Genomic DNA, 25,493 nt, shown 5'->3' with positions numbered 1-25,493 from the left:
TCTCAGATACTCCAGCATCTGCAGTTCCTACTATCTCTGAAACAATTTTAACCCCACTGTGAAGCCTCTCCTAAGGATGCCTACCTTGAAGAAGTTCTGCTTGGCCTGCTGTGTTCATCCAGCTCTACACCTTGTTATCTCAGATTCTCCAGCACCTGTAGTTTCTACTATCTCTGAAGCAATTGACTATCTGTTTACCACCTCCCAAACCACCCGCCTGGACATATGCCCTGGTATTAATTTATTATTCAATCATCATACATTGAATTTGAACACAATTAGATGAATTGAATTGCATGTATTATAGCTGATTGGTACATTCAAATAATGTCACACCCATGTAAAAAGAGCACAGAATCAAAGTTTTGTAACAGCTCTGAGAGATCCATTTTTCCCATGAGATGAGTGGGTCTTTGGTTATTTGGTTTTGTGGGTCAAGGTATATTAAATAAACTTCTCCTTTCAGTTAGATTCAGCTCTGGAGTCAAAGGTGTTGATGTGACAGGTGGATAAAATGAGTGACTACTATCAATGCACATATTGAAATTTAGCCCATGCCTGTCAACAATGCTGCTAAGCCAAACATTTAGGTGATGATTACAAAAAGCATCATTAAAATTGACTGTACAAGCAAGGGAGAAATAGTTTGAGGATACGTCATGTGTAGGCTTGCGTTCAGATGGGAGTGGGACCATAATAGCTTTTTACCATAGATGTGCTGTGAAGAAGAAAGGGTGGGAAATGATGGTCAAAAGTGTTATTGCGATGTTAGCTGGAAGGATGATCCAGTTCTCTTCAAGAATTATTTCTCCTTTTACTGATAATTAACATTTATTTAGCAATGAAACAGTTGTGACTACAAATATTTACATGATGCCAACATAGATTTGTTTTTACTTACAGCATATTATTGCCAATAGGTGGGTCTGCCATGTAAGGGCATAGAACATTCCTCCCACTGCAATACAGGCCAGGACACAGTTGTAGCTCCATAATCCATCATAGATTTTCTGGAATGGTGAAGCAAGTGTTAATCCTATAAAACAAATTGATAAATTGAATAAAATATGTAATTGTTCAGCCCTTTACAGATTGTGAGCTGCTTTGATTCTGTTTCATAGAAAAAACAATATAGACAATGTAGAAAACATAGAATGCAATTAGAAGTTTTGATTCAAGTATTTCAAATGTACAATTATTTGATCCCTTAATACAGAATTAACTGATTTTAAATATTCATTTTTACTCAATGAACAAGTGAAACCAACAGTTAAATGCAATTTCATGTCAGAAAATTGGCCAGAAATCTCCTGGAATCTAATCAACAATCTAGAAGGAGAATTCTTTGTGAATGCACCCTTTAAATAGTCCAGGTCCTTCCTGCCTTTTAGTACTATGAAGTGCTCAGTGAGTTTATGACGGGGTGAGTCAAACACTGAGGCAGATTAATATGTCAAACGGAAGTGAAAAGTGCTTATTTAAAGAGTTCATTCATTGTTTTACATTTGTTTGACAGGCATTCTGAGAAACGGCCTGATCCAATATTGTATTGGCTATTGGAAGGAATGAGCACCAGCATGTCACTTTTCTTGTTGAATGCTGAGGTGCCTGTTTGGTTTCTGAAAAACAGGGCTGTTTTTTTTTAAACCCACAATGGTTAGGAATAAGCAATAAATATTATTATTGCCCAAGACATAATAAAAAAAAGGCACATTTAACGTAGAATCTTTGTGGGCATATACCTCAGGAGCAGCGATTAAATCATACCTGCCAGTATACCCACAGTAGATCCAATTGTAGCATGTAGACATATCAGTGGAGATGAGATAATTAATGCAACAAGGAAAATACCGCCAGTCCAGGGATTGTCACAACCATACACCTGTCCAACACCAATGGGGATAGCTCTCACAAGCTAAATAGATTGAAACAATGAGGTGTTAAGTAATTTTTAAGGACTGCAACAATTGTTTTTTATAAGTGCTTGTTGAAATAGACAGTCAACTCAAAACTAAAGGCAAACATTAGAAATGCTGGATATGTTTGCATCAATGCAACTATTTTAAATTATTAGGACCAGACCAAACGCCTTCAAAATATTCAGAAGACAGTTTAGACCTTAGCTTTTTCTTATTTTAAATGTAAATGTAAGGTGTTGCATTCCAGATGCAATTTGATTGGTCAAACTACTGGATTTAAAACAAAACACATTTTATTCATCTACTATAGTTGTATAGCAGTGATTATAGTGACATTATAGTGATCAGCTAAGGTCAGATCCTCTTCTCCACGCTATGTGTCTTGTGCATTCCTCTTCAGTTGATTATAGGAGCTTCATTTTTAATTTCAAACTGTCCAACGTCACCATTCTCTGTCTCAGTTATTACAGTCTTGATATTTCTTTTCTCAAGATCTTTATTCATTCCAAAGGTGTGTAATTTTTTACGTTTAGAGAAACATTCTTTACCATTTCCATTCCAACTCTGATTTATTTACAGCATATGAAAAATTTAGTTGATTTTGTTTTCTTTTGGAAACAATCACACAACTGTCTACTTTTCAGAAGGTAAAGCTTTCTTTTATGTTCAGGACTAGACTGCACAATTTAGCAACTGGCCCACAATGTAAATTAACCTTCACTTTGTTGTAGAGCAGCACAGTTTGAACACTGCTGACATATGGTTAATCAACTGTAATCACAAATTCTAAGGCAGTAGGTGTTTACTTGTATATTGATGGATGATGTGTACGTCATTCAGCAAAATACGTAATTGGACATATAAAGGAATGTAATCATAATTATATCATAATAGATTTAATGATGAGGATATAAATTTTTTCTAAAATAATTAGGTGTGAAAAAGATATTTTGCTATGTATGTTTACTGTGATCTCTTTCCGTTTAATGTACTTGCTATCTTAGCAATGCTCAACGATTATAAAATGACACAAATGTTTCTTACCATTGGAACACTAAGATCAGACCATGTAATGTTTGGTGATGAACTCATTGGTCCAATAAATATTTGAGGAAAATGCTGGTTGTAGTGCCCTGTTGCAGCTATGAACAAGCCGACAGCTATATTAAAAGGCAGAGTGAAAACAGGTAGACCCCATCTTCCCATCACAGCAGCCAAGGCACTTGAAATAATAGGACTGCAAAATAAATTACTTTTAGAATAAATATAAAATAAATTAATTATATTAACTTATTAAATGACATAATTTCATTCCTTTAATCACTATTTGCTTTTCACTAACACACTTACAAAAAAAAAAGTTTCAAAAATTTTCACTCAAAAATTGAGTTTTGGATCTGGAAATGTTACATCATCCCAGTATGGACGGAGTGGACAAGATCCTGTCTATCGATTGTTTATAAACACATGAAGGATTATTTAAAGAAGTTTTAGTAGATAGATGCTTTACTTCAAAGACTCATTTACTGCCTTCACTGACGAAAGACAGCCAGTGAGAAAATTGGAGTTAAAACCCACTCCAGAGGGTATAGCACACAGATTTAGCTTCACTTCAGCACAGACCAGGGTGAGGGGGGTGTATCACATTGCCAAATATGCCACATTAGTAGTGAGTCATTAAAAAGAGATGCAGTGTGTCCTTTCAAGTAGATACATAACAACATTTTGTACTATTCAGAGAACAACAGGGAAGTCCTTTAGTCCTGACTGACACTTATCTCTCAAGTAGTTCCCTGGAAACGGTTTATCTCATTGATGCTTGTAGCACTTAGCAACTTGGTTGATATGTTTGCTAAAATTACAACATTAACCACTGTTTAAATATGATTCATTAGGTGCCCTGACAATATGAAAGGTTTAAAAAAATGTAACTGGAGAAATGGTAGTGTAATGGTAATGTCACTGAAATTAGCAATCTAGAGGGCCAGCTAATGATCTGAGGAAACATGTTCAAATTCCGTCAGTGTCTGATGGAATTTGAATTCAATCAATAAATCTGGAATTGAAAGCTAGTCTCACTAATGGCTCCCATGAAAATTATCGTTGATTGTTCCTTAAAAACCCATCTATTTTACTAAAGTCCTTTAGAGAAGGATATCTGTGGTCTTTATTGAGTCTGGGCTACATGTGACTCCAGATCCACAATGATCTTAACTGTCATCTCAAATGGTCTAGAAAGCAATTCAGCTGCAATTAGAGATATGTTAAAAATTGTGATCTGGTCAGTAACACCCATACCACATGAAAGAACAGTTTTCTTTCAAAAGTCATAAAGGCATTGCATGTTAGAGTTGTAAACACAGCTGGTGACAAGCAACAATATCAATATTGAAATTAAGTACTACTGCACATGAAGGTACAAGGTGTCAGCCTCCTCCATCAAGCAATGCTCGGTCAATTACTAAATAAAAATGGAAAGAACGATGGATGATGGAAATCAGAAACAAAAACAGAAATTGCTGAAAAAGCTCAGCAGGCCTGGCAACATCTATGAAGAGAACTCAGAGATAACATTTTGGGTCCAGTGACCCTTCCTCAGAACTCATGGTAGCTAGGAAAATATTGGTTTTTATGCAGAAGATAGGGTGGGGCGAAGGGTAAGGATTAAACGATAGGTGGAGATAGAGCCAAAAGAGAGAGATTGGATGAGTTCTAAAATTTCCCATGTGATTGCTTCCAACAATTCGTGACTTAAATGCTCAAGCCATTATTGATTTTCATTATCACTGATGGTTTAGTACAGATGGTAAAACTTCCTGCAGGACTTCTGTGATCTCATAGCATTCCCCAAACACAGTCTCCTACTGGACCTGAATCTCGGCATCTACTACTCCTCTGTCATGCCATGGTAGAAAGGTTCATAGGAACATGGTATTTCATTTAATGCTACTTTAGTGCTTGGATGATTGGTGTTATTCAATTACTTTCCCAATCTATATTGATGTGGAGTAAAATTCAAAGGTATGATAGAGAACTGTGGGGTGTAATTCACGTGAAACCTGTAACAATATTAGGATCTCATCTTCATTTTAACTGACTGCTGTGATTTATAAAGTATAAATGTGACCTGCTCAACCTAAAACTCTCTCTTTTAATTCAAGTAGTTATTTAAATTGGTCCAAAAACCTAACCAATTTAAACTTCTATTAGGTTCAGTTGCAATGTTTGCAGTTCCAGTGATGTATGTGACTTAGTATTTTGGATATAAACAATTGTTTATGCCTCATGAGATTACCTTGTACACTTCGCCACCACAAACTAGCAATAGCACAAACATAATAACATAAGAAATGGTAAGAGAAGAAATGGCCCCTAGCCATGTTGTTCAAGAACAGTTACAACAATGGCATGTACCCAGCAACATGGAAAATTGCCAAGTATGTCCTGTACACAAAAATTAGGACATATCCACCTAGCCAATTACCACTCCGTGACTCTACTTTTGATCATCAGTAAATCAATGAAACGGGTCATCAATAGTGTTATTAAGTAGCAGTTGCTTAGCAACATTCACTTTGGGTTCTGCCAAGGTCCGTCAGCTCCTGATGTCAATACAGCCTTGGTTCAAATGGGAAAAGAAAGAGCTGAATTCCAGAGGGGATGTAAGAGTGAATGCCCTTGATATCAAGTCCACGTTTGATTGAGTGAAATTAGAGTTAACAGGAATGAAGGAGGAAACTCTCTGCTGTTGGAGTCATATCTGGGACATAGGAAGACAATTGTGGTTGTTGGAGGTCAGTCACCTCTACAGCAGAACATCTCTGCCGGAGTTTCTCAGGGTAATGTTCTAGGCCCAACCATCTTCTTTTGCTGCATCAATACTCCATCATAAGGTCAGAAGTGGGTGTTCTTGCTGATGATTGCACAATGTTCAGCACTATTCGTGACTCCCCAGATACTAAAACAGTCCATGTCCAAATGCAGCAAGATCTGGACAATATCCAGATTGGGGCTGACAAGTGGCAAGTAACATTTATGGTAGACAAGTGCCTGGCAGTGGCCATTGAAAAGAAAAGAACATATAACCATCACCCCTTTGACATTCAATGGCATTACCATTGGTAAATTCCCATTATTAAAACTGGGGGATTACCATTGACTAGACCCTGAACTGGATTCACCACATAAATGCAATGGCTACAAGAGCAGGTCAGGGGCTAGGAATCCTGTGACGAATAACTCACCTCCTGACTTCTCATTAACTGCATTGTGGGTATGGCAATGCCGGATGGGCTACAGTGGTTCAAAGGGCAGCTGACCACCACCTTCTCAAAGGCAACAGCAGTGATATTACATTACATGAAATAATATATGATTGTGATGATTTGCTACTCCACTTTTATGCCTTTTTGATTATTTGACTGATCAAAAAAAAACTGATCCTTCTCAACTTGAATATTCTTAATGACTGAGCATCTGTAAGAACATGTTGGCTTTATTCCCATAAAATAACTCCTATCTCTATAAATGGTTCTAATATTCATCTGTTAATCTCCTCTAAAGATGAGAAATTAGTTTAAGTATTGCTATCAACAATCTCCCTCTGGTTGTTAAAACTGTAGTTTTTTTGTGGTCAAGCCATTTTCAGGTTGAATGATTATATTATTTCTCTTTATTTTGCTATTTGATTGTATCTCAGTTGAGTATGCATTTCACTGCTTTTAGTCAGCAGGCATTTTCCAGTTCTATTCATCCAGACTGCCAATGAAAACTCAAGCTTTTTCCAAATCAAGGCAACACCAATGATGCTTGAACTTATATTTAATGTATTATTATTTTCCTAAAATTATTACAATCTGTCATAAATTTGCGATCCATTCCATAAAGGTTAACAGATATACGTCTGAAAGGAGTTAATTTTGCATGTAATTTTAATTCATCTGAAGGTGAATAAAATTTAAATGCCCTATACTCCTGACAGGGAACATCTTCCTTGTTTTTCCTTTATACATTCATGGGATGAGGGCATTGCTGGCCAGGCAGCATTTATTGTCAATCCCCTAATTGCCCAGAGGGCAGTTAAGAATCAGTCACATTGCTGTAGGTGTGAAGTCACATGTAGGCCAGACCAGGTAAGAACAGCAGTTTCCTTCCCTAAAGGACATTAGTGAACCAGATGTTATTTTTTCACCTAACAATCAACAATGGATTCATGGTCATCATTAGATTCTTAATTCCAGATTATTATTGGATTCAAATTCCACCATCTGCCATGGCAGGATTCAAACCCAGATCCCCAGAACATTTTCTGGGTCTCTGGGATAGCAGTCTGGTGATAATACCACGAGGTCATCGCTTCCCCCATGAATGCATAGTGAACACTTGGGCAAGCCACCTGTGATTTCATTATCTGTTTTGCAAAGAAAATTATGCTTAATAATTTCTGGTATTTGCTTTAGGTCTCTACAAAATAAGAAAATAATTATTGTAGAACTCACAAGCATATTTGACCATATTACATTAATTATTATAAGAGTTCTCAAATGATGACATAGAAATTAATCCATGCCCCACCTCTGGTCCCAGTCTCTGCACTGCGTATGCAGCTCATGTCCATCTGGTATGGCATGAGCTGTTCTCAAATTGGGCCTCAGGCTTCATACACATCTTAGGAACAAACTGTTAGCTCCTATCACATCTCCATAGTCAGCTCAACCTGTGAAAGACTGAATTTTGCAATGGTTCTCAGGTGATTTCTGGGAATTGGTGGTTTGATTGAGTAGTAAGCAGGTTGATTATTAGGCCTGCATGGTCATGGAAAGCTCTCATGTTCCTTCTGGCTTCAGGAAAATCTTCTAAAAATGTCACATATAGCTGGTAGTCACAAATCCCACTTAAGATTCCTATATTTTATGGTCTTATAGGAGAAACATAACAGCCATGTTCAAATAGTGGAGAAGACTTGATGGGCCAAATGGCCTCATTCTGCACCTATGTATTATGGTCTATGGTTTTTAAGTGAGACAATGTAGTGCCTGCTCCTAGATATCACGTTTGATCAAATTCTGCTTTGATATTATGGGATATTTCACACTTTCATCCCACCTCTGGTATTCTGCTATTTTGCACATATTTGGGCCAAGTCTGTAATGAGGACTGGAACCAATGGTCCTAACAAAACTCAATCTAAACATTATTGAGTAAGTTATTGCTGTGTAAGTTTCCTTTACCCACAGTCAATTATATCTTCCATCACTTTGATAATGATTGAGAGTTCACTGATGGGATGATAACTGGCTGGATTGGATTTGTTCTGCTTTTGGTTGTCGGGGCATACCTGGACAACTTTCCACCTTGCTGGATGGATGCTAGTGTTATACTTATCCTGGAACAGTTGGCTAGGGAAATGGCTAGCTCTAAAGCACAAGGCTTCAGCTCCACAGCTGAGAAGGGGAAACAATGGCCTAGTGGCATTATCGCTGAACTGTTAATCCAGAGATCCAAATTCAAATCCCACGGTAGCTGGTGGAATTTCAATTCAAGCGTCTAGTGATCACCATGATTCCATTATCAATTGTCGGGAAAAATCTGTCTGGTTCACTAATGTCCGTTAGGGAAGGAAACTGGCATCTGGCTTATATGTGACTCCAGACCCCACAGCAATGTGGTTGACTCTTAACTGCCCTTTGGGCAATTAATGCTGGCCTATCCAGCGATGCCCTCATCCATGAATAAATGAATAAAATACTATCAGTTTCCATAGTCTGTGCTGTATCCAGCTGCTTCTTAATCTCCTTTCGAATGAATCAAATTGACTGAAGACTGATATTTGTTATTTAGGAAACGTTGAAAGAAGACTGAGTTAGATAATCCACTCAAAACTGCAGAGTTTTTGGAAATGTAAACTTGGCTTCTGACTGATTTCCTGATGACATATACGCTTCCAGACTGAGTGTTTGTCAAAAAGAAAACTAGCATTTTTAAAAGATTCACTCATGGGACATGGGTGTCGCTAGCTGGGCCAGCATTTATTGCCTGTCCCTAGTTGCCCCTTGAGAAGATGATGGTGAGCTGCCTTCTTGAACCACTGCAGTCTATGTGTGTAGGGAAGGAATTGCAGGATCTTGACAGTGAAGGAACGGCAATATATTTCCAAGTCAGGACAGTGGAGAGGAACTTGTGGTGTTCCCATTTATCTACTGCCCTAGTCCTTTAGATGAAAGGTCATGGTTTTGAAAGGTGCAGTCTCAGAATCTTTGCTGAGTTTCTGTGGTGTATCTTATCATTCGTATATAGGAGAGTGGATGCTTGCGATGTGATGCTAGAAGGGTCGGTTGCTTTGTCCTGGAGTTTTGTCAAGTTTCTTGAGTGTTGTTGGAGCCGTACTCATCCAGACAAGTGGGGAGTGTTCCATCACACTCTGGACTTGTGCCTGACTTTGGGGAGTCAGGAGGTGAGTTACTCGCTGGGATATTCCTAGCCTCTGACCTGCTCTTGTAGCTACTGTATTTAAATGGTGAGTGCAGTTTGAGTTTCTGGTCAATGGTAATACCCAAGATATTGATTATAGGGATTCAATGATGATAATGGCATTGAATGTCAAGAGGCAGTAGTTAAATTGTGTCTTATTTTGGACAGCCATTGCCTGGAATGTTACTTGCCACTTGTTAGCCCAAGCCTGGAAATTGTCTTGTTTAATTTAACATGGACTGCTTCAGTATCTGAGGAGTCGCAAATGGTGCTGAACATTGTGCAATCATTAGTTAATATCCCTACTCTGACCTTATGATGGAAGGAAGGTGATTGATGAAGCAGCTAAAGATGTTTGGGCCTATGATACTATCCTGAGGAACTCCTGCAGAGATATCCTGGAGCTAAGTTGCCTGACCTCCAACAACCACAACCACCTCCATATGTGTCAGGTATGACTCTAACCAGGGTGCTCTGATTTCCTCCCACAGTCCAAAGATGTGCAGGTTAGGTGGATTGGCCATGCTAAATTGCCCATAGTGTTTAGGAATGTGTAGATTGTGTGTGTTATCGGGGGATGGATCCGGGTGGGATGTTCTGAGGGGCGGTGTGGGCTTGTTGGGCCGAAGGGCCTGTTTCCACACTGTAGGGATTCTAGGTTTCTATGATTCATGTACCATCCTGTAATCGTATTTTTTTTAAAAAATTCAAACGTTACAGACATTTATTTAGTTGAAAAACACATTTGGAAGATTTGAACATTTGAATGTAGAATATATTAATGTAGATAGCATTAGAGTACCTTCAATAAGAGTACAAGTAGACTTTTAACATACCATATCATCGACATGAAGATTACAGCCAGCATTAACCACCAATACCAATCTCCTTTGTCACAAAACACAGCCATCAAAAGACCAACCAGGGTGCCATTGTATCCATAAAGCCCTGCTGCAATTGCGGATCTAAAATGTTGTAAGTAAAAACGTAACATTTTGGAGCTAAACATCTTTCCAAACATTTATTAAATATGCAAAAATGATTTGCTTGCTTTGACCTTGGGAAAGGTCATGGAAAACAAGTACACTTAGAAAATTAAAAAGTAAATATCTTAACACAGAATTGCTTTGAATCATGATATTAACAGCACCATCTTATGTACTGACTTCAAATTAGATACTCTTATGATTCGTTATCAGGAAAAATATCATAACTGGGCAGGTATTATTCAAGAAGAACATTAGTTTCTTACATACAAAACTTATCAAAGAGGTTTTTAAAAACAGCATTTATCTTGAACTTTTAAGAAAGTTAACATTAGATTGGTGCACATGAACACTTTGGCAGAGCAAAGACTCTAGTTCTGGAATAGCAAAACAATATGACTGAGCGCATATCATATCAGTTGGTAGTAAACAAGTTGGGGTGTAATATATTTTCATGATCTAATTGGGGAGCTGAAAATGATTTCAAGTTTCACTGGAAATTCAAAATACTGCTCCTTTTCACTTGATCTTAAATAAATTATAGAATCATAGAATTTTACAGTACCTAAGGAGACCATTCGATCCATCATATCTGTACTGACTCTTGAAAGTGTTACCCAGCAAGTCGCAATCTCCAGACCTATCTCCGTAGACCTCGAAATTCATAACTTTCAAATACATATGTCCGGCTGTCTTTTGAGATCTATGGAATCCAATCCCCTAGGCAGCATATTCCAAATCCTAAAAATTATCTGAGTAAAGAAGTTTCTCCTCTTCTCACTCCTAGCTCTGTTGCTGACAGTCTTGAAATTGTGACCCTATGTTATTGACATACAAGCTATTGGAAACAAAATATCCTTCCTTACCCTCTCAAAACAACTTTGAGTACCTCCATAAGGTCACCTATTAATCTTCCCTGCTCCAACAGATTAAGCCCAATTTCTCTAATCTTTCCTTTTATCTAAAATCCCTCATTCCTGGCATCATTCTATTAAGTCTCCTTTACACTCTCTCCAGGGCTTTAATGTCCTTCCTGAAATAAAGTGCCGAAAAATGATCTTAATACTCTAAATGTTGCTTTACCAATGATTTGTACAGACATAACATCACTTCCTTGCTTTTATACTCTAAGCCTGTATTTATAAACCTGAGGATCCTATAAGCCTTCTTAACAACTGTTTCAACATTATGTACTTGAACCTCAAGTTGCCTCTGCTGCTGTATTCCCCTCAAAGTTGGACCTTTGGCGTGCATTGTCTTTCCATGTTTCTTCTAACAAAATGCATTTCCTCATGTTTCTCTGCCATAAAATGTATTTGTTAGGTGTTTGCCCATATGGCCATTTTGTCACTGTCCCTCTGAAGTCACTCAGTGTCATCTTCACAATTCATTATTCTCCTTAGCTTAGTGTCATCTGCAAATTTAGAGATTTTGGCCTCAATACACATCTCCAAATCATTCCCATAAATCACAAAAGCAAGAGGCCAACAGCAATCCCTGGGAAACACCACTTTCAACTCATCTGAGAAATACTCCATCTGTACCTACCTTCTGTTTCCTACTTTTTAGCCAACTTCTAATTCATGCTGCCAAGGACAAATCAAACATTTCTAATTGTCTAACCAACCTGCCATGTATCGAATGCTTTCTGGAAGTTGAAATGTACAACATCTACAGCACTACTCTCATCCATTGCCTGAGTCACCTCATGAAAGAACTCAGTTAAATTTGTCAGACTGGAGCTGCCCTTGACAAAGCCATGTTGACTGTCTCGTATGAATTTAGAAAAAAAAAGTGTATATTTATCTTATCCCTTATTATGGCCTATATTAGCTTTACCCACTATTGATGTCAAGCTGGCAGGCCTGCAGTTTCCTGGGTTATCCTTTGTCCCTTTCTTAAACAATGATATCACTTTTGCAATCTTCCAGCCCTTCTGGACTGATCCTGTGTTCAGAGAGGCCCGAAAGATTTCTGTCAGTGGCTTCACAATTTGCTCTCTTACCTCTCTCAGCAATTTTGGATGCATCCCATTTGGCGACCTCTCTACCTGGAATGCTGACAGCTTTTTTAGCACGTCTTCTTTATCACTATACTGTTCAGTTGCTCAACACCTGCATTTTCAACTGGGCCATTGTCACCATTTTCTAATTTGGTAAAGACAGGAGCAAAGCACTCATTTAGTACCTCTGCTATATCTTTTGCTCCAGTAAGCAGCATACCCTGCTTATTCCTTATGGGCCCCATTCTATCCTTCACTGTTGAAAGGAATCAGAACAACAGAATTTCTGCCAACATGCCAAACCAAGAATCTTGAAATTGACTGTTCAACTGTTCAATATCAATGTTTTTGATGCCTTCCAATAACAGCTGCAACATTGTCTTATATGCTCTTCACAAACAATTCAGAGACTTATCATTTTTTGAACTGTTATCGTTTTGCACTCACTTCTTATTTCTACACTGTGTCCATGTGTTGAGTTGTTATGTTTACTGATATTTAGTCTTAACTCACGCATGTTGTTAATTCAAGAAAGCCTGGTTAAATTTGCTTCTTTTAAACCATAAGGTCATTTGACGTTGTGAGCGAGTTATCCACAAAGGAAGTGATCCTTTTCAAATTAACCTTGTTGCCACCAGTCCAGCGGGTGGGTGAATAACCAAGGGGAGCCAGTTCATCCCTCCTCACCTGGGTACTTAATGATTTGGGGTATCCTGTCTGGGTCCGTAATAAACTGTGGAATTTCACCTAGCGTTGTTTCATAACATTGATCACCTCTCGACTGTGTCCAGTAGTTACTGAATGTTTCTAACTGTTAGATGACTTCACTAAGTGTTCAACTAAATTGTGGATACCAACTGTTTTTAATTTTAACTGCATTAGATCACAATTTGTTCAGACACCTTTGTTCCTTCTGTCTGCTTCATGGTAGGTTCATCTTTGCAATATATTTAAGTCAGACATTTCAAAAAATGAGGGCTTTATGAGTTAGTGACAAGTTTGAATTCTTATGTCCCCTTGAAAATAGGTTACAAAGCTCAATCAAATGGTGGTAATACAATCATTGTTGAGGAATTTCTAAGATTGGTGGAGTAGCAGATAGTGAAGGGGACTGTCGGAGAATGCAGCAGAATATAGATAGATTGGAGAGCTGGGTGGAGAAATGGCAGATGGAGTTCAATCCAGGCCAATGTGAGGTGATGCATTTTGGAAGATCCAATTCAACAGTGAATTTCATTATACCTTATTTCTTTTGGAAATTTAGTAATTGAAAGAACTTGCTTTAAAATAGTAACATTGTTCCCATGGTAATGAGAAAATTGAAGAGATTTTTGGAAGCTAAAATAATAGCTAATTCCTCAGATAAAATTGTTCAAAATGTTATTTTGATCAATTTTTAAAAGAAATATTTTTCTATAAAAAGGTTACCTGTTCTGACTGAGCAAAATTGCTGCCACAGTTGAGAACACTGTTCCAACAAAGCCATTTAGTGCCCACCATCGATTCTGTACAATCAGTCCCGCCAAAATAATAATCCCACTCAGTGGGTTGTTGACAAACATCACCTGTGCAATTCCCCGTAGGTTCCAGTCAATAAGTTGAAAGATGATGTTTTGTTCTGCAATGTTGTCAGAAGCAAAGTATATAACTGTTAAAGAATATGACTTCTTTCTGCTTCCCAAACAAATAATTGAGCAACTGGTTCGTAAATTATTTGCAGAATTTGGAGGGTGTCACACAGTTTGCAGATATAATCTGAACCCTAAAGTTAAATGATACAGTAACTTTATTACTCAGGGACAAACATTTAGCATGTAAAACACATTAATTAGTTTCTATAAAGTGTATCACCAATGGCATTGCTTTTGGCAAATCAAGTGATTCATTGGAATTTATATTATATTATATACAATCTATTAATCTGTTGTTAAATTGGTTCTGTGCATGTTCAATTAAGTCCAGAAAAAGTCTAAATATTTTAGCAAATGCTAAGTGAAATTGATCCGAATTTCAATGATGTATGGCTCTGGGGTTTGCTCATTGCCATGTTCTTACAGCTGATCTTAACGACAATATACAATCGATCCAAATTTAGAATCTGCTCCACATGTTTGCCTTTATGATTGCTCAGGAAACCTCCTTGCAATGGCATCTGGAATTGTCCTTCTGAGAACAAAGAGGGTTGAGGAAAGTTTCAATACTGATGTTTAAAATTATGAAAGAATATATGGAGGCTGTTGACCAGTGGAAAAGATTCTAGAGAGAGCAAAAGAGCCAGTGGGAGAATGGCTGACCCATGCCCACCATTCCCTATTACAATTTTACCAGCAGTCCAGGAGGCATTGAGCAATCTAATTGTCCATGAGCAAGTTTTGTTCACTTAAGGGGCTCGTCTTGCCCCGGCAGGGATTTTACCCATGGTGGGAGAGGTGTACACCTGGTCACTAAGCCACCAGCTAAAACCTGGCCAGCCTTGATGCTGAGCTGAGGTTAGTCCTTGATGGGCAACCTGCCCCTACCAGAGGCCCCCACAAAATGAAACTCTGCCCCATTATTGCTCACTGCTCTTTCCAGTCATGCCATTCAAGCCCCTGACCCCCACAAGGGTTCGCCAACTGAGATGCAACACTCACTCTATATCCCAGCACCAAGGTTAAACACCTTTCCCTCAGCCTCGCTGCGGTGACCACTATTCATGGTGGTGCTGTTGGGTCGGTGGGTGCTCCTGGCCCTCTGATTGGCTGAGAGCATTCTGATGCAGCTGGGACTTCCTCAGTGAGGCACCAATGCGCTGCCTCATGCCAATGAAAGGCCTGTTGACTGTTTGATAGGTGCAGAGTGAGTGGAGCAGGCTTGTCCCTGTCTTTTATGCAGGGGCACAGAACCAACATTAAATTCGGCTTATGGTGTGTAATTCTGTGGGTGAAATATTACTTGTTCCATGGCAACTGGCCTAGCAGGGGTAATAAAACAGAGGCAAGGAACCCCGCTGTCTTTCTGCCATCACTGAGCATGGCAAATATTCCAGAGCTGTGACTGTTGAGTAGTAGGTTTGTGCTCACGCATAAAGCAGTGGCCAAGCATTTGGGGCTGTTTAGCAGTGAAATGTGTTCAGCTATAAAGTGCATTTTATCATTTACTGAGTCTCAGGTTCCATGGAGCATCAATGGTTTCCCAGCCACAAGGAGGCGAGAGCTCAGTGGCATGACTGGTTTCTGGAAGTGGTAGCCATTGAATAAAGCTTTCGTCTTCTAAACTGCACTGGAAATAAACTCAGCTTTCCTATTCTCATAAGACAATTCATTCATTTCAATACCAATCTAGTAAACCTCCTCTTAATTGCCTCCAGTACACTTACATCCTCCCTTAAATAAGGAGACAAAGCTGCATGCAATATTCAGGATGTGGTCTCACCAAAGCCCTTATAACTGAAAAATAACTCCTTACGTTTGTGTTCTGTTTCTCCCATAATAAAGGTTAGAAACCCATTAGACTCCTTGATTACATGCTTAACCTGCATAAAAATGTTTTGTGATTCATGCATTGGAATACTTAAATACCTCTGTAGTTTTGGATTTCCGTGGTTGTTCTCTGTTTAAGTATAATTCCGTTTTCTCATTCTTGCTGCCAAAGAAAAAATCTTCACATTTTCTAACATTATACTTTTGCTGCTGCATGTTTGCCCACTGATGCAACCAATCTATATCTTCCTGAAAATTCCTTATGTCTTCTTCACAACACACTTTTCTATCTATCTCGGTGTTGTCTCCAGGTTTAGCTACCATGTCTTCACTACCTTTTCTAAGTCATTGATGTAATTTGTAAAAAATTGAGGCCCAGCACAGACAACTGCAGGACTCCAATTGTCACATCTTGCAAGTCAGACAAATAGCCTCTGTTTTCTACCAGCCAGCCATTTTAAAAATCTATGTTAACATGTTACCCCCATACCAGATGAAAGTGTGCATTCTGAAAAGCCATTTAATTCATCAAGTGCCTTCTTTTCACACATCATATACAGTCTGTTTATTTTTGATTCTAACCAAATCATTTCCAATTTGGAGTGTTCCCATCCTTAAGCAAAACTGTGGGCTTATTGAACTTTAATCTCATGTAGTTTATTTGTCACCATATCCTTGGCTACACATTTCCAACTCTTAACAGATGAGGGATTGAGTTTATGCTACATAACATTCAGTAAGCATCTAATGTATTCATCACTATTCATCTCAATCCTGTTCTAACTAAACAACCTTGCAACAAATCGCTGTATTCCTTCATCTACTGGCTATTGAAAAATATTTACCTACAATATTGATATCCTTAAATGAAAATATCTTTCCTAATGTTCACTTACCTTTCACCCAGTAACCAAATTCTCTCATGTCACCAGACAAATAGCTAATTCTTTGCAAAAGGGTTTCTTTGCGTTTATTGCAATTCAGAGTAGATACATCTTCGATCATTGCTGTTTGCTTCTTCTCCATGAATGGATCCTGTTCCTCACACAATTGAAAGAGAATCAAGTTGCTTTGTGTTGTTTAACATGAAAATAGAAACAAAAGCATGACTGCATTTTGTTAACTGTACATTATAAGTATATTCTACAGGCCAAAAGCATAGATATAAATCTGACTCAAATCAATTCAGCTTAGAGGCCTTTAAATGCAACTCAGATGCTAAACTCCATAGACATGTGTGGCTTCAGATTCACACATTCATAACATCCCTTTATTGACTGGTTAAAGTAACAGAAGTGCAATATGCAAAATTTGAAAGCAGATTGTAATCAAGACTGTATTACTGGTTTGAACCCTCTTGTTTAATGAGTTCATAATTGCACAGCCTAGGGTATTCTGTGCATGTGTAAAATATTTTACTTTCTTATCGATCAATAAATTACTTATGAAAAATTACTGTAATCGGTCATTTGGGTCAATGGAAAGTTACTATGGCCTTGGAAGCAACTAAATATTGGCTTTGATTCAAAGTCTCTGAGAGCTCAGCAGAAATCTTCATCCATTGGTTAAGATAAACTACTCAGCAGGTTCAAGCCATCACCTCAATAATCAATTTTTCCTGACAAATAAAAAAGAACTTGCATCTATAGAGAATCTTTTGTGTTCTCAAGACATTCTACAGTGCTTTTAAAGTACAGTCAACGTGATGATGTGTGTAAACAATCAATTTGACCTCAGTTGGAGAAAAGTAGTCTTTAGCAGAGAGGCAAAATGGATAATTTTTCACTTTACCTGATTTTATTTTTAATACAGAACAATTTAGCTTCAAAATAGGTTCTACAAGTACCAATGAGACTAACGCCCAGCTAGACTATTTTGGTGATGATGACTAATTTGTTGGCCTACATTGTGACATATTCATATTTTCGGTGAGGCACTTGATTGACATTCTTATATGGAACATAGGAACATAGAAAATAGGCGCAGCCATAGTCCATTCGGCCCTTTGAGCCTGCTCTGCTCTTCGTTATGATCATGGCTGATCATCCAATTCAATAGCCTGTTCTTGCTTTCTCCCCATACCCTTCGATCCCTTTATAGTATATATATATAGCTAGGGAAAGGGTTGGTCCACTTAAGAATAAAGGAGGGAATTAATGCATGGAGCTGGAGGATGTGGGTGAGGTCCTTAACAAATACTTTGCATTGGCATTCAAAAAAGGGGAAGGACATGGTCGCTGGTGATTCTAAAGAGGGGTTTGTTGATATTCTAGGGCATGGCAATAAAGAAAAGGAGGTGTTGAGTTTTTGAAAAACATTAAGATAGGCAAGGCCCCAAGACCTGATGAGATCTATCCCAGAATGCTGAGGGAGGCAGGTGAGGAAATTTCTGAGGCCTTGTATGAAATCTTTGTATCCTCTTTAGTCACCGGCAATGTCCCAGAGGATTGGAGAATAGCCACTGTTGTTCCTTTGTTTAAGAAGGGCAAAAGGGATAATCTGGGAAATTACAGGCTTGTGAACCTTACGTTAGTAGTAGGGAAATTATTTGAGAAGTTTCTTTGGGACAGGATTTATTTACATGTGGAAAATGTAGCCTTATTAGATTCAGGCAGCATGTGGGTGGTCGTGTCTCACAACTTCATTTGAGTTTTTTGAGGAAGTGACAAAGATGATTGATGAGGGCAGGGTGGCAGATGTTGTCAATATGGACTTTAGCAAGACATTTGACAAGGTGCCTCATGGCAGGCTGATACAGAAGGAGATCCACACTGATCCGGTAAGATAAATACAGAACTGGCTTGGTCATAGCAAACAGAGAATAGAAGTGGAAGGGTGTTTTTCTGACCGGAGAATAGTAACCAGTGGTGTTCCACAGGGATCAGTGCAGGGACCTTTGTTATTTGTAATATATATAAATGATTTGGAAGAGAATGTGGGCGGTCTGATTAGTAAGGTTGTGAATGGCACAAAGGTTGCAGGAGTTGCAGATAGTGAGGATGATTGGCAGAGGATACAGCAGGATATAGATCGTGGAGAGTTGGTGGAGAAATGGCTGATGAAGTTTAATCTGGACAAATGCAAGGTGATGTACTTTGGAAGGTCTAATGCACAAGGGAAGTATACAGTAAATAAATGACAGATGCCTGAAAAACATTAAAATACAAAGGGATTTAGGTGTACAAGTCCAAAGTTTCCCGAAAGTGGAACACAAATGGAAAACATGGTCAAGAAGGCATGTGGAATGTTTGCCTTCATTGGTCGCAAGAATGTATGGTTATAATCAGATCAGTCATGATCCTGTTGAATGGTTGAGCAGCTTGAGGAGTAGAATGGCCGATCCATAAATCTGTATGTTTGACTAAAGGCTGAAGTTTAGTGGAAAATCCTAAATGAATGTAGCTGGAAGAATACTTCGCATGGTGGCTTAGTGGTTAGCACTGCTGTCTCACAGTTCTAGGGACCTGGGTTTGATTCCACCCTCGTGTGACTGCGTGAAATTTGCACATTCTCCCTGTGTCTGCGTGGGTTTCCTCACATAGTCCAAAGAAGTGCAGGCTAGGTGGATTGGCTGCGCTAAATTGCCCGTAGTGTCCAGGGATGTATAGGTTAGGTGGATTAGCCATGGGAAATGCGGGATGATAGGGTAGGGGGTGGGTCTGGGTGGGATGTTGTTCGGAGGGTTGGTGTGGACCTGATGGGCTGAGTGGCCTGCTTCCACACTGCAGGGATTCTATGGTTCTATGAAAACTCACATAATTCAGCACCATCCAAGACAAGCCATGTGCGAGATCAGAATCTCTGTTATTGAATTCGATATGCACTTGCTTTACCACCAGTGCCCAGAAACCTCAGTATTTAATGTTTGGAGAATATATTGTCAGAAAATGTCAAACTTATATCAACAGTACTATCAACCACCACAACGACCGACAATAATAAGGTCAAGAAAAGCAACATTTTGGGAATATCCTAATTGACAAGATACTCTTCAAGTTGCACACAATCCTAATTTGGAAATATAAGCTTTTATTATTACTGGATTGAAATCATGAAATTCTTAACAATATTGTGCGTTCATTATCTCTGGCATCATCACAAGGATTACTTAGTTCTGAAATAGATTTTTACTGAGGAAGGAATAAACAATAAAAAATTCTTTTGTAGGATTTAATTTTAGTAATGCAAAATCTGTGGGAACTCTATCTGAAGCCACAGAACAAAATAAGACCAATAATGTTTATAAATTGTGAAAGGTTGAGTTTTATATCAGGTCTAGAGGAAACAGGGAATTTGACTTTTATACCACTCTAGGAGCTGTGTGAGCATAGGATACAACATTATATCAAATAAATAATTCTTTCAAAATGATGAGAAATGCTATCAGTGCACAAAGTAATGGATTGTAGTGAAGACGGCCATGTATCATTCATAACTGTTGCTAACATTCTCAAACATCACTGATAGAGCTGTACATCATGTCCTGTTGCTAGCTATATTCATGCCATCTGGAAGGTAAATGGTGAACATTACTGAGGTACAGGGAGAACTTGTTCAATATGATAAGAGCACACACAAATCATTAATAGTGTCTTGCTAGTCTCTTTGATGTGAATCAGTGACCTTCCTCACCCCCATAATCATTCTCAAAATTTCTGACCTGACCTGCATTGAAAATAAATGGTCAATATATTTTCATACCTTTGAGCCAATTCCTTCACGAATACCTGTTTTGATATCACTCTGTTTAATTATTGTTTCTTCCTGTATGATTTCTATTCTCTGATGATCCATGAATTGAAATGTTTCCTGAAAAAAAAAAGTTTACTTGAAATGTATAAATTTGTTTAAATGTATATGAGATTTTTGTATAATCAAACAATCCATTATCCATAACACATGTATGCAAAACTAGCTTATCTTGGATATTAAAAGCATAATTTTAATATGCAGCTCAATAGAAAACTGCATATAGCTGAGCAAACTGTGTCAATATCATAATTTTGTTACTTATTCAAAGAATATTAGTATGAATTTATTGTTTTGCTATTGTTTCATTTTTTTAAATAAAGTGATAAACTATTTACAAAAACATTATTAACATCACTAACTTATTCTAACTAAAGTTTGGACATGTATGTTCCACCAGCATGCTGAATTGATGTTATGTATGTGACATATTAACCTACCATCACTTTATCAATCTAGAAACAAAGCTGTTCAGTGAATGTGGGCTGAGGGGGTAATGTTGTGTGGGTGGGAAGTGAAAGGAAGGTGTCTTAATTTGTCATTATGGGACAAACCTTCCTTGCAATGTACACCATAGAATTCAAACAAATTCCAATCAAGGCTGCAGCTCTGGTTTTAACAATTTTAGGTAATGAATTTGTTATCGCATCATCCATAATATTTCAGGCATGTGAGCAAATATTTCGCTTCTTTATTGACTAATAAATTACTTATAAAAGTTACCGAAAGAAATTATTTACTACAGTGTTAGGACAGCTCAGTTCCAGAAGCATACCAGTTTGCTGAATTGAAGCAATGTATGTAGTAAATTAGATATCACCTCATCAATCTAGAAACAAAACCATTTAGAGGTTATGGCAGTGATGGAGGTGAAGGAGGGGGTGTTCGGGGTGGGATGAAGAGGAAGCATGTATGGGGAAACAGTCTCAAATTATCATTATGACACAAAACTTTCTTTCTATTGCAGACAAGAAATGACATAAGTGATAGACAAGAGAAAAATTTCAGGTCCAACAAGGAAGGAAGAACTGAATAAAAACCAAAAGAACAGCGGATGCTGAAAATTAAGAACAGAAACAGAAGTTGGTGGAAAAGCTCAGCAGATCTGGCAGCATCTGTGAAGAAAAAATCAGAGTTAACATTTCAGGTCTGGTGACCCTTCCTCAGAACTGATGGTACTAATGAAAACGTCATTTTTATATGCAGGTAGTGGGGAGGGTAAGGGGGTAGGGAGTAAACAATTGGTGGGGATAGAGTCCAAAGAGAAAGAAGAGCAGTTGGACAGACAAAAAGGAGTGGATAACGAACTGGCTAGGAGGGTGAATAGCTGTTAATGGAGACTAACAATACGTAGTGTGTAATAGCAGGCCATGTGATAACAAGGCCTGGTGTGTTGGGTAGGGGGCTAGGGCATGGGAGAGTTTAGGCCCTAAATTTATTGAACTCGATATTGAGTCCAAAGGGCTGCAAGGCTCCCCAAGTGGAAAATGAAGTGCTGTTCTTCCAACTTGCACTGAGCTTCATTGGAACACTGCAGCAATCCTGACACTGAGATGTTTATCAGGGAGCAGGGTGGTGCATTAAAGTGCCAGGTAACTGGAAGCTCAGGATCTTTTTTGCGAGCAGAACATAGAAATTCTGCGAAGCAGTCACCCAGTCTACGCTTTGTTTCTCCAATGTAGAGGACACTACCTTGTGAGCAGCGAATGCAATCGACTAGATTCTGGGAAGTGCAGATGAAGTTGTTGCTTCACCTGGAAGGTATGTTTGGGTCCTTGGATACTGGGGAGGGAGGAGGTAAATGGGCAGGTGTTGCACTTTCGCCCATTAGAGGGGAAGGTGTTGTGGGACTGTGGGGGTGTGTTGTGAGTGAAGGAAGTGTGGACCAGGGTGTCCCGGTGGGAATGGTCTCTGCGGAAAGCAGATAAGGGAGGGGAGGGGAATATGTGTCTGGTGGTGGCGGAAATAGTGTCTGATGATCTATTGGATGTGGATGCTGGTGGGATGGAAGGTAAGAACAAGGGGAACCCTATCGCTGTTGCAAGAGGGAACAGAGGGGGTGAGGGCAGAAGTGCGGGAGATGGGTCGGACCCAGTGAGGGCCCTGTTAACAACTTTGCTGGGGAATCCTCGGTTGAGGAAGAAGGTGGACATTTCAGAGGCTCCCTTGTCAAAGTTGGCCTCATCTGCACATATGCGACGGAGATGGATGAACTGAGAGAATGGAATGGAGTCTTTACAGGAAGCAGGGTGTAAGGATGTATAGTCCAGGTCCTGATCCTCTGATGCTGCTTGGCCTGCTGTGTTCATCCAGCTCTACACCTTGTTACCTCAGATTGTCCAGCATCTGCAGTTCCTACTATAGCTGTGAGAGTTGGTGGGTTTACAGTGGATATTAGTGGCCAGTCTATCCCCAGAAATGGAAACAGATATCGAGGAAGGGAAGGGAGGAGTCAGAGATGGACCAGGTGAAAGTGAGGGCAGGACGGAAATTGGAAGCGAGATTGATGAACAAATCTGGATGAGAGAGGGAAACAGCACTGATAATATCATTGATATATTGGAAAAAGAGTTGTGGGTGGGAGTCAGAATAGGACTGGAACAAGGAATATTCCACATACCCCATGAAGAGACAGGCATAATTGGGGCCCATATGGGTACCCATGGCCATCCTTATGACCTGAAAAAAATGAGAAAAGTTAAAAGAGAAGTTGTTGAGGGTGAGGATGAGCTTGGCCAAGCGGAGGAGGGTGGTGATAGGTGGGGATGGTTCAGGTCTTTGCTCCAGGAAGAAGCGGAGTGCTTTAAGACCATCCTGGTGGGGAATGGACGTGTAACGGGATTGCACATCCATGGCAAAGAGGCGGCAGCTGGAGCTGGCAAACTGGAAATTCTGAAACTTCCATAAGGCGTCAGAGGAATCATGGATGTACGTGGGCGGGGATTGAATCAGGGGAGAGAAGACTGAGCCAAGTAGGAAGAAATAAGTTCTGTGGGGCAGGAGCAGGCTAGAACAATGGGTCTGCCCGGAAAGATCTGTTTGTGGATTTTTGGAAGGAGGTAGAAGCGAGCTGTGTGGGTCTGGGGGGACTATCAGCTTGGAGGCAGCTAGGAGGAGATCACCGCATGAAATGAGATCAGTTAATGTAGTTGATACGATGGCCTGATGTGGCATGGTGGGGTTATGGTCCAAGGGAAGATACGAGGAGGCATCTGAGAGCTGGCGCTGACCCTTTGCAAGGTAGATGTCAGTACACTGAACTACAACAGCACCAGCCTTATCGGCAGGCTTAATAACAAAGTCAGGGTTGGATCTAAGCGCACGGAGTGCAGTCAGTTCAGAGGGAGATAGTTTGGATTGGGTGAGAGGGACAGAGAAATTGAGGTGACCAATATCACGTCAACAGTTCTCAATGAACAGATTGAGTGCAGCTAAAAGGCCAGAGGAAGGGGTCCAGGCGGAGGGACAGTGTTGGAACTGGGCATAGGGGTCTATGAGGTGGGCAGAGGACTCTTGTCCAAAGAAGTGGGCATGGAGGCGAAGACGGCGGAAGAAGAGTTTGATGTCATGTCGTGTCTAACATTCATTAAGGTGGGGGTGCAGAGGAATAAAGCTGAGGCCTTTGCTGAGTACAGAACATTCAGCATCAGAGAGCGGAAGGTTAGAACAGATGGTGAATACCCGACAGGAGGTGGGGTTGGGGGAGGATTGGAGTCAGAGGGAAGGGGAGGGAAGGAAGGTTCCACAGGGCCTTGGGTATTTTTAAGTTATTCCATCTTGTGGTCCTTGATGCCTGAAAGGAAAAGAAAAAGTTTCTTGTTTACATGGCAAATGAGCCGGAGGATGAAGTGGAATTGTGCAGTGGTGGAACCCTGGGCCAGTGTGTTGCGATGCTGTTGGAGAGGAAAGTTAAGAGTGTGCATGTGACGCTGCATGGCACTGAGTGTGGATCTCAGGATGCGGCGAGAGCAGCTGTCTGTGGAATATGGATCATCACGGAGATATCTGTGATCCTGGGAGGATTCAAAACATGAGGGATGAAACTTCAGTTGGAATCCACGTGGGGTGAGTCTGAGCCGGAGGCAGTCACTGAGGAATGTGATATGGCTGTGGAAATGAGTTTTAGCAAATACTTGGTGGAGCACCAGGAGTGACAGTGAAATTAATGTCGGTGAACAAGAAGAAAGATTGGAATGGAAATCCCATGGGAGATGGGAGCAGAAGTTCTTCAAGGTGGGCATGCCTGGACGAGATGTGGCAGGGAGTTAAACACTGAATAAAAACTGAAAGTACTGTGGATGCTGTAAATCAGGAACAAAAACAGAAGTTGCTGGAAAGGTCTGGCAGCATCTGTGAAGAAAAAATCAGAGTTAATGTTTCAGGTCTGGTGACCCTTCCTCAGAACTAACAATCTTCCAGTCTTTGATGTGGTTGTAGAGGTCTGGAAAATCACAGATATTAAATTCTCATTCCAAAAGGGTATAGTAATAAGGTCAGCAATTACAGACCAATTTATTCTTCGTCAAGTGAAAGATGTTACAAATAATAATCCAGGACAAAATTAACAGTCACTCTGTGAATTACTGATTGACTGAATAAAGCCAGCACACAATTCAGCACATGGGAAAATTGTTCAAGGATAATATGCTTGACTAAGCTTTTTGATGAGGAAACAGAAAGCTGATAGGGTAATGAGAAGATTTGTGTACATGATTTTCCAAAAGGTTTTTATATAATGCCATTGTGCCAGATAAAAAAATTTGCCAGCAAAGTTGAAAACCATGGAATAAAAGGGGCAGTGACACTATTGATATAAAGAGACAACAAGGTGCAGGGCTGGATGAACACAGCAGGCCAAGCAGCATCATAGGAGCAGAAAGGCTGACGTTTCGGGCCTAGGCCCTTT

General features: G+C 39.5%; 1 protein-coding gene across 2 annotated transcripts in view; it reads right to left on the bottom strand.

Moving 5' to 3' along the window:
• LOC109915710 (urea transporter 2-like) overlaps positions 1 to 25,493 on the bottom strand; it is a 66,687-nt gene that overhangs the window by 18,438 nt on the left and 22,756 nt on the right. Inside the window, exons 2-8 of one of the 2 annotated variants that reach the window (XM_020515373.2) lie at positions 20,540 to 20,647; positions 16,735 to 16,873; positions 13,806 to 13,995; positions 10,226 to 10,354; positions 2,964 to 3,156; positions 1,768 to 1,915; positions 902 to 1,036 (exon numbers count right to left, since the gene is read on the bottom strand). In XM_020515373.2, the coding sequence (XP_020370962.1) occupies positions 902 to 1,036; positions 1,768 to 1,915; positions 2,964 to 3,156; positions 10,226 to 10,354; positions 13,806 to 13,995; positions 16,735 to 16,873; positions 20,540 to 20,632 (1,027 nt within the window). In that variant the 5' untranslated portion in view covers positions 20,633 to 20,647. Of the gene's footprint in view, positions 1 to 901; positions 1,037 to 1,767; positions 1,916 to 2,963; positions 3,157 to 10,225; positions 10,355 to 13,805; positions 13,996 to 16,734; positions 16,880 to 20,539; positions 20,648 to 25,493 lie in introns of those variants that run through there. The other variant, XM_020515372.2, reaches the window with a different exon arrangement.

The sequence above is a fragment of the Rhincodon typus genome, chromosome 1, assembly GCF_021869965.1.
Source record: "Rhincodon typus isolate 14 chromosome 1, sRhiTyp1.1, whole genome shotgun sequence".
NCBI classification, from domain to species: domain Eukaryota; kingdom Metazoa; phylum Chordata; class Chondrichthyes; order Orectolobiformes; family Rhincodontidae; genus Rhincodon; species Rhincodon typus.
The sequence above is the reverse complement of the archived record's forward strand: the minus strand, read 5'-3'. Positions and strand labels throughout refer to the sequence as shown.